The sequence below is a fragment of the Phalangium opilio genome, unplaced genomic scaffold (genome assembly GCF_054372755.1).
Source record: "Phalangium opilio isolate 3A_F unplaced genomic scaffold, DU_Popi_V2 ptg000041l_1, whole genome shotgun sequence".
Taxonomy (NCBI): Eukaryota; Metazoa; Arthropoda; class Arachnida; order Opiliones; family Phalangiidae; genus Phalangium; species Phalangium opilio.
The window spans coordinates 8,412,662-8,422,660 of NW_028324165.1; the positions used below are offsets into that span (position 1 = coordinate 8,412,662).

The window sequence follows — 9,999 nt, forward strand, 5'->3', positions numbered from 1 at the left end:
TATCTGCCTTAACGCAAAACGAGAGAGATAATCACTAAGATAACCTTAAACGGATGGATGAAGTGTATAGATACATAATTCTTATAGAGGCCAGTTAATTGTGACTCATACCTTACGAATTCTTTCCGATAAATTAAAAGCTTAATTATGTTAATGATTTTGATTTAATTTTTTTTTATTTTTTCATTTCAGATCCTACGGAATGGAATAAGGGTGATATCGAACAATGGTTGAAATGGGCGCGAAATAAGTTCGAATTAGCGCCAATACCAGTGGAGAAATTCCCTTTAAGAGGTGCGGAACTTTGCCGAATGACTAGAAGACAGTTCCGAGAATTAACGGATAAGAGAAGCGCTCATTATCTGACTCAACATCTGAAGCATCTTAAGAGATGTAAGTATTATTGACTTAGAGATGCACGGGCACAACGGATAAGATTATATTGAGGTATCGGTGACTTTAACCGATATGTGATCGCGGTTCGAGGCGGTAATTTACAGATTGATCGGTTAATAATCGGTAAAAAAATATGTTGATAATCGGTAAAAAAAAATATGTTGATAATCGGTAAAATTCAGTTGATAATCGTTAAAATTCGGTTGATAATCGGAAAAAAATCAGTTGATAACGGTTTCATTTGGTTAAATAATTGGTTATTTCGCCGATTTTAAATAATCGGTTGAAATTGGTTTCGTTTGGTTAAATAATTGGTTATTTCGCCGATTTTAAATAATCGGTTGAAATTGGTTTCATTTGGTTAAATAATCGGTTGATATGGGTTTCATTGGGTGGTTGAATAATCGGTAACTTGATATGGGTTTCATTAGGTGGTTAAATAATCGGTTGATATGGGTTTCATTGGATGGTTAAGTAACCGGTTAATATCATTTTCAAAGGGTTAAATAATCGGTTAATATCGGTTTCAAAGGCTTAAATAATCGGTCAATATCGGTTTCAAAGGGTTAAATAATCGGTTATCTCTGCCAGTTTAAATAATCGGTTGCAATCGGTATGATCGGTAACGGTAAAACTTCGATATTGACATCGGTAAATTTACATAAAATACGGCGCTGAACGTCACAAATCGACCATACATTCATTCAGATTCTTTATATTTCCAGCAATTGGAAAATTATCTGATATCGAAGATTCCACCAGCAGTGACGAAGAAGGTGGTAAGTTATTTCAAATTTATTCTTTCTAGAAAAACATCCTAGATCCCCCCCCCATTTTGTTTTTATTTTTTTCTCTCTCGGTCTTGTATATACGGCGGTATGGTATCGTATATATCTTATTCCGCTTTTTGGGCTTCGGAAGCAGCCATTTTGTTATGGAAATGGGTCCAACATCCGGCCGGGGGACCCTTCCCTATCGACATCCCCAGCAAGGAGAAAAAAATAAACCCACCGCCACTACTCGAGATAAATAACGTTCAGGACATCCACAAACATTTTCCCCTTTTCACCATCCTATAGATTCATCCCTTAGAAAAAAGGGATCATGAGAGGCTGAGCTGTATCAACCACGGCGGCCGGAGCTCCGTTCACATTTACCCTAATGTTATTTTTTAAAAAGTAAAATAAAACTAGACCTATGAACAGGGTTACCAAAAGTCCTGGAAAACGTACAAAAGTGGGTGTCATTGAAAGTCGAGGAATTTTTAGAATTGTAATAATAAAAGTACGGGAATTGGTTTTAGTAACTTCAGTATAGAAGTAATAGCATGAAGTAATATTTTTATAAGTAGTTATTCCCGATGTCGATACCGATACCGGGCTTTTACTGGAACCGATAACTATTATTTAAAATGAGCGAGATAACCGATTACTTAACCCGATGAAACCGATATCGACCGACATTTACCGATTATCAGCAGATTTTTACCGATTATTAACCGATATATCTGTAAATTAACCTCGAACCGACAATATATCGATAAATTAACCTCGAACCGACGATATATCGCTAAATTAACCTCGAACCGATATATCGGTTAAATTGCTATATCGGTCACCGATACCGAGATCATATCTGTTTGTTCCCATCACTATTTATAACTGATTAGTCATTTTAAACACTCCGGGAGTCAATTTAGAATTTTTGAAATGTGTGGCAACTGGCAACTCTTGTTTTATACTTTAAAATGATGAGGTCGAGAAGCTGGGAAGTTGTTTGCTCTCGAGCTTCCTACCTTATCTTTTCTTAATAATTTATGGAATAAATTAGTCTACTATATTACACTTAATTATAATTAGATAGAAATTAATGGAAAGGAATTGAAATGATTTCCCCAATCGGGAGCATACAGCGTTCCATCACTCCATTGTCAGTTCTTCCCGGACATATAGACACCTAGCTAGCTCCGCGGCAATCTGCTCTTTTTTCCCGGGCCGGGTGATCTCGGGAGATGTTGGGTTGGTTTCCCTCCGACTGAACGGTGGGTGCTGGGCAGATAAGAAGAGAAACGCCGGGCGCTTTCGCTATAGCTGGCTTCTTTCTCCGCGCTGTGAAAATTGGTGGCAAAGTATATTCGACGAGATACTTTTTTTTACTTTTTAGCACTCCTTAAGTCCGTCCTGGGAATATCCTCTTTGTAAAGCAACCATCTCTATTGTCTTCTTCCGACTCTAGAAGCTATCAACCCTTTTCTTTTTTCTTTTTTTATTCAAACAAGTCTTACCCGGGTTCAATTATCGCTTCCTGGAAGTTGAATGATCAGGAACTAAAGTTTAAGCGGGGTTAGACGTCAACAACTCAACTTCCATCGCATCCTTACAAACTTCCTATGCTATGTACATACTCTTTGAGGCAACGGACTAGAGATAAGTCGGTTTTTATTATCAGCTTTTTTTTAAATGGAAGGATTGAACCGAGATTCTAATTATTTCCTAAATAGGAGATAACTTCCTCAACTAATTAAGTAACTTTGAATTTAAGTTTTTGATATTGATAAAAAAAGTTTATAGTTTTGTCTAAAGGGGTTAAAGAAAATTCCACCCCGGCTTTCTCAGCTGAAACTAATTCAGTTTAGTGCAGTGTTGTCAGCCTCTCTGAGAGTGAAGTTGCATGGTGTGAAGTACTGTTTGAAACTGAACTGCTAGCATTTTTCTCTGCAATCTCTTGATTTCAATGGCAGAAGTTTCGACCCTGCAGCTTAAGGAATACTTAAAATAAACGGGTTTCCATAAATAAACTGCTCCCGATAACAACGAAAACAATTTAACTCTAGAAAAATTTATAACAATGCATGATGGGGGTCTATTCAATACCTTATATCAGAAGCATATAATACTTCTCTTCGAGAGAAGTGTACCAGCACCACAAAGCGGGGTGGGTAATTGTAGCATGATTCTTCCCAACATCATTTTACATTTGGAGCGAGGTTACTAAACCGAATCACATACGCGATAAATAGTTCCCTTTCATCATTAAGAACTCTTTTAGCGCTTAACTATTTGCCAAGGCGCGCTTGTGTACCAAACAGTTATAGAATTGACCCTAGCACGGTGCTATGCCCATCTGAATTAAGTTTGAAGAGCGGGAGAGCTAATTAACAAAAAGGGGGGGGGTCAGCCTGGGAAGAATCACGTTACATAATTAAAGTATTAAGAGGATACAGAGTGTAACACTTCTTCTATTATCCCCTTCTGCGTATATTCTTAAATTTTTTCTTGAAAGAAATTGTAAATCTCTCCTTATTGACCATTTACTTTTGAAACAATGGTTAAATAGTTCAAGGGCCATTTGACAAAATAGTAAAGGTTAACGCGGATGAAGACGTAATGCAAAATCTCCAATACGTTTATAAATGAACAACAGTGTTTGGGTGTTTGAAGTCCCTATTTCTCTTTTTCAATTTCATTTCGGAATGTAATGGAGAGACCCTAAGAGGCCTTTGACCTCGGTTGGTCCATTCTATTATGACCTCTGTACGCCGAAACCTTTTGCTCATAGACTCCATTCAACACGTGTTAGGAGTCTCTGTGTTGAAACAGAAGCTATATAGGCGAGCCTACTCGGAACTTTGGGTCTGTTATTGCGGGGTAGATTGTATCAGAAAGATTACGATAGGTCGGGTCCCGGCCTAGCTAGCTGCAACAGTGAACTATATAGTATTATAGTTTTCTAGAAAGAGCCCAAATTTTAGATCACGGTGACTAAATCTATTTGGAAAGGTCAGGCCGCGCGGTTCTACTGTTGAGCTTGATAAATGACGCAATGTCATCATGCATGATGAACGATGACCAGTCCGGTTATTTTAAAACAACTTAGATATGCCATACAATACTTAAAATTCAAATTAAGAAAGACTATAGCAGCAGTCTAGAGAGCGTTTGTGATAAGTTTGGTGGTGGCATAAATTAAGGGGGATGTTTGTTCTTTGGGAAAACGATTTTGAGTCGAAAATGTAACATCTATACTTCTACCTCCTCCATTTTGTTTACCACAAGGGACACTGTTTTCGAGTTATGATTTGATGTCGTGTTTTAGGGATGACCCCTTAATTAAATTATAAATCATTGTCTGAGTTATTCCTCAAACACGGATATTGAGTGAGTTTTTGGGCCCCATTAAAATAGACGAAATCGTGGGGCCCCATCAAAACAACCCTAGCAGGTACGGGCCCCTTGGTAGCTGACCGAATTGTCCCCTATCTCGATGACCCTGATTAAACTGCAAATTAACATAACCACTCACTGATCTAAAGTTGCGACAAATTACCGTTAGTTTTTTAAAAATATAAGCTATCATTTAAAACCTAGCTCTACACTAACCAAATATACAGCTCCAAATTTGAACTGAACTGGACAAAGATTACGTAAGAGTATTTTATATTCCGCGAATCTATCCTCGACTAAAAAAAAAGAAGGCAAAAAAGGTTAACGGATTGTGAAAACGGAACGATATGAGGCGGGATTGCCTGATGGAGACACCGCGGGTGTCGCTCCTAAGAGAGAGCGAAGGAGAGAAAGAGAGAAGAGAGTGGGATTTATATCGTGCATGGTATGGCTCTCTCTCCGGGAGAGAATATCTTCTTCTACCCCGATTGGTTCTCCGGAAGATGGTTGCTATGGGCAACCGAGCATCTCTCTGATCCCTATATATACTGGAGTCTCCTCCTCTTTCCAAAGAGCTCCCTTAACTTTTCCTGATCTGATCTAAGGAAAATCGTGTGCACGGGGTCTCTCAATCGTGTACACCCTTTACTTAACGCAATTGATTGGTTAGTTGGTTTCGATATACCCCACCAAATAATAAAATACAAAATACATTCGGTATTTCGCAATAGAGCTATGCTAGCTACCCCGAGTATCAAATAGATACAGACGTTTTTTGCGGTCGGTCTGGTTAGCTAGCTATTATACTCCAAGCTTGATTCTGTTCCTTCAAGCAATATATATTGGCTTTAAAATAGTTATATATTAGGCGGAGACGTATACGTATACGTATAAACATCAGTTTAAAAGGCAAGATGAACGGAGAAATCCTGTTACTTCCTTCCGAGTTTAGCTTCGGAACGTTAGTCCAATTTTTTTCCTCTCTCAAGTCGGTCGAAGCGGAGATAGAATAATTTGAATTTGAATTTATTAAATATAATTAACGATTCTATGAGATTGATATTGGATAATTATTATTAATCTGACATTAAATTAATAAGATTGTAATTATATGCAACGTTTAAAAGTGTCAGAGGCAGAGCATCACCGTGCTTTGGCTTCCATGGGTAGCGCGACAATGATTTACTCACCAAACGCCGGTATGTTTAAATTATGTATGAATTTTCATAATTGGTCAGTTAGCGGTCATTTTTAATTTAACGTATTTAGATTCCCATTATTCCGATACATTAAGAAAAGGCGCCGGTGCCTGGTCTACAACCTCAAATTCAACAACCTATGATACGTCATCGCAACCTGTTGTAACCAACAGTTCATCCGGTATAGTTGTTACCTTATTTTTAAAGTGATATCACCACCTCCATTATTAGACTATATATTTTAATTAAATACATTAAGTTAATTTTAAATTAATTTCGGGTGTGATTTACAAATATAGCCGTATCGAATTTTGTTTCGTCGACGGTGTTGTCGGGTTCGTCAACGGCCAAACAGACCGACTGTTCGGCAGCCGCAACAGCCGCCGCAAACGCGGCTACTCAAAATCGAAATTCCAGTCAAGGTGCCAGTACATTTTTTCCCTCCTCTCCAGGGTTTTTTTGGGGTCCAGTAAAATAATGGGGCATGGTTTTTTCTTGGCTTCTTAGTAACGTGTGTATGTGTGTATTTATACGTCTTGTTTGTTCGCTTTCCAATTAAATGTAGCCTTAGATATGCTTTTGCTGCTACATATGGTTGTATTGCCCATATAGTGTCATACGAAAATCTAGGATGTTTTTCTTTCGGGAAGCCACTCTAATTGATATTAGAGCTTATTTTAATTGGTTTTTTCTTATTTCTTTTATTTTCGGTTTGTTTTAACAGATCCGTACCAACTGTTTGGTGCCGCTAGTAGTCGACTAGCTTCTCAAGGTTTGTATATGCTTGTTTATATTTATTTGAAGGGTATAAGTTGAATTTTTATGGTTTTTTGAGGAATTTTCGGAAACTATTTCTCTTTCTTCTTCTTTCTCCCTTACTCTTTTTTGGAACAAATAAAACTATCTCTTTCTCTATTTCACTTTCTCCCACTTTAATCTTTAATTGTTCTCACTTTTCGTCTCTTTATTCCTCTTTCTTGTTTAATCTTTCTCCCTCACTCTCTTGCTTACTCTTTCTCCCTCCCTCGTTCACTGTTTTACTTACTCTTTCTTGCTCACTATTTTTCTCCCTCTTTACTCTTTCTTTCTCTTTCCTGCTCACTATTTATCCCTCCATTTACTCTTTCTCGCTCACTACTTCCCTCCCTCTCTCCATTTACTCTTTCTCGCTCACTACTTCCCTCCCTCTCTCCATTTACTCTTTCTCGCTCACTACTTCCCTCCCTCTCTCCATTTACTCTTTCTCGCTCACTACTTCCCTCCCTCTCTCCATTTACTCTTTCTCGCTCACTACTTCCCTCCCTCTCTCCATTTACTCTTTCTCGCTCACTACTTCCCTCCCTCTCTCCATTTACTCTTTCTCGCTCACTACTTCCCTCCCTCTCTCCATTTACTCTTTCTCGCTCACTACTTCCCTCCCTCTCTCCATTTACTCTTTCTCGCTCACTACTTCCCTCCCTCTCTCCATTTACTCTTTCTCGCTCACTACTTCCCTCCCTCTCTTCATTTACTCTTTCTCGCTCACTACTTCCCTCCCTCTCTCCATTTACTCTTTCTCGCTCACTACTTCCCTCCCTCTCTCTCTTTACTCTTTCTCGCTCACTACTTCCCTCCCTCTCTCCATTTACTCTTTCTCGCTCACTACTTCCCTCCCTCTCTCCATTTACTCTTTCTCGCTCACTACTTCCCTCCCTCTCTCCATTTACTCTTTCTTGCTCACTACTTCTCTCCCTTTACTCGTTCTCGCTCACTATTTCTTATTCACTCTTTCATCTAGTTCTCACTTATTTTATCTTAATTAATCTCTCCACCTACTTCCGGTTTCACTCTATTTCTTCCTCTTTTCCTCTTTCCAAAATACCAAAACATAAAATCACTCTTAGTGAGTGACTTCCCCAGCTCGGAAGAACCAAATCCAATCCCTTAATTTCTCTTATCAGAATTATGCAAACTTAATTATCATAAAAACACTATATAAAAATGTTTTCTTTATACATTAATCAGTTCCTAATATGTGTTAGTTTAAGTTAGAACGTTAAAATCATCTGTCGTTGTACCCGCGGTAATATACCGAATCAGCACCCCATATTATGCATCCCATTGAATATAGTATAGTATAAAGTAAGATCCGCTATTACTCTATAGAGGGGGTTGACTTTTATTGTATAATATATATAAAAAAGGCTCTCATTGTTAAGTAATGTTTGAACACCATTTCATATCCATTAGCATAGAATTTACCCTCATTCTTGGATGGGAAACTTACCCCACCTATTTTAAAGGGAAATTCCGCTCATTCTAAGGGTGGCGCATCAAATATAGGGCACTCCATAAGTTAGTCACGCGTGTGATGACGTAGTTTATTTGAACTGGGAGGATGGGGAGCAAAGAGAGAAGGGTGGTGGAGTGTTTCCCGCTTAATCTTTGAGCGCCCGCGCGCCCGCCATGGGTGAATATATTAGGGTTATTATCAGTGACCCCTAAAATATGGGTGCACGTGCTAAAGTGCCCGCAAAAAGGGGGCCCCTCGGTTTATATACAGAGCCTCTGTGATTATTTGGATAAATCTATCGTGATTACGACGAGCTTGAATGACAATAGTCAAAGCGTGTTAATGAAAATTTGACGTACTCGCCTGCTTCTACCACTTTTATGAATTTCCCTGATTTATATTATATAATAAGTTATTTTAAATTTAATATTAACTGCATAATTTAAAGGGATCTTTTCATAAGGGGGGGGGGTATCATAAAATATTTCCCATAAGTTTGTCACTGGTTATTGAGAGCTTGAAGTAGGTCAAGATTCTAGTAAAGCGACGTACGCCTGGTGAGGCACTGTCAAAGGCCTAATTAGTATTGCAGACTAAATAGGACCTAGATGGAAGTCCCACAAAATTAACTAACCATCCGAGTGTAGTACTTCAATTCTCGCTTGCCGTTCTCGAACTAGTTATCTCGAGCTATAAGTCTCTCAGTAGCATTACGAACGTGTATAGGTAGTGTCATACTTATGGAACATATCTTATAAACTTATGATATAAGCCACAGTAGCCACTAATGAAGAGTGGTTTTAAGGATTTGATAGTAATTTAAACTCTGTTATTTGTTATTATTATGTCGTTGTGACAACGCGATTGCAGGTAGTGGTCAAATCCAACTGTGGCAATTTCTACTGGAGCTGCTATCAGATAGCGGCAACTCGGGTTGCATCACGTGGGAAGGGACAAATGGAGAGTTCAAACTGACGGACCCGGACGAAGTTGCCCGTCGTTGGGGCGAACGTAAAAGCAAACCCAACATGAACTACGACAAACTAAGCCGAGCCTTGCGTTACTATTACGACAAGAACATCATGACCAAAGTCCACGGCAAGAGATACGCCTACAAGTTTGATTTTCACGGACTTGCCCAAGCTTGCCAACCTAATTCCGGCGAAACTACGGCTTACAAGTTTCAATCGGACTTGTTTTTACCGGCATATCACGCGCACGCCCCTAAATTGAACTATTTACACGGGCCTCGGGCCCCGTCGCTTTCGGGAGGCTCTCATCAAGGGGCATCTCTCTTTGCCGGGGTCCCCGGACCCTATTCCTGGTCACCGGCACCATCCGGAGCCTGTACCCTTTACTCTAGTCACGCGTTAACGCACGCGCATAACGCCAGAGCTAACGGCCTGGGCGCGTACTATTAATTAGGTCAAAGGTCAAATTACCCGAGGCTTAAAAATGTTGTAATTATTATAATTATTAATCTTGTATATACGCTTATATTTTTTCCATGAATTCTGTTTTGTTTTTGGGACCTCCCATTGAGGATTGTTTTTAAATACCGGTGTGTTTTGTTGGTTTAATTTAATTTAATTGTTAATTAATTAATTAAGTTAAGAAGTTTACTTTCATTTTTCGGTTCAAAACCCCGTTTGCACCCAAAGCCAATCATTAAAGGTTTTGAAAAAAATAAAACGATTTGGTGAAGCATTTTTTTTTATTCGCTACTATGGTACCCTCGTTTCAGGCTAGAAGGATTGATACCATTTACACCAGGAGGCCAGGATACTTGGCGGACATAGAGCTGTACCAAGTAACCTGGTCTCCAGGTGTAAATGGTATCAATCCTCCTAGCCTGAAAACTATGGTATAGACCTTTTCTACGTAATGAAGGGGGGAGGGGTAGGCAATACTCAATAGAGTGCTGTCAGAAGCGCCTGTGTGACGTCACCCATGCTGTTTTCCCATAAAG

The 9,999-nt window shown here is 39.0% G+C and overlaps 1 protein-coding gene across 1 annotated transcript; it reads left to right on the forward strand.

Annotated features, from left to right (window-relative positions):
• Positions 1-214: 214 nt before the first annotated feature.
• LOC149679777 (transcriptional regulator ERG homolog) lies at positions 215-9,652 on the forward strand. Its single transcript, XM_089835751.1, has 4 exons — positions 215-393; positions 1,122-1,175; positions 6,483-6,530; positions 8,901-9,652. Exons 1-4 carry the CDS (start codon positions 312-314, stop codon positions 9,449-9,451), a joined length of 735 nt encoding a protein of 244 aa, XP_089691877.1. The 5' UTR covers positions 215-311; the 3' UTR covers positions 9,452-9,652.
• The last annotated feature ends 347 nt before the right edge of the window (positions 9,653-9,999 follow it).

Coding starts and splice junctions, on each gene's coding strand:
- LOC149679777 (XM_089835751.1), top strand. CDS start 312: ATGACTAGAAGACAGTTCCGAGAATTAACGGATAAGAGAAGCGCTCAT. Junction 1,176..6,482: donor CAGCAGTGACGAAGAAGGTG/GTAAGTTATTTC, acceptor TTGTTTTAACAG/ATCCGTACCAACTGTTTGGT. Junction 6,531..8,900: donor TAGTCGACTAGCTTCTCAAG/GTTTGTATATGC, acceptor ACGCGATTGCAG/GTAGTGGTCAAATCCAACTG.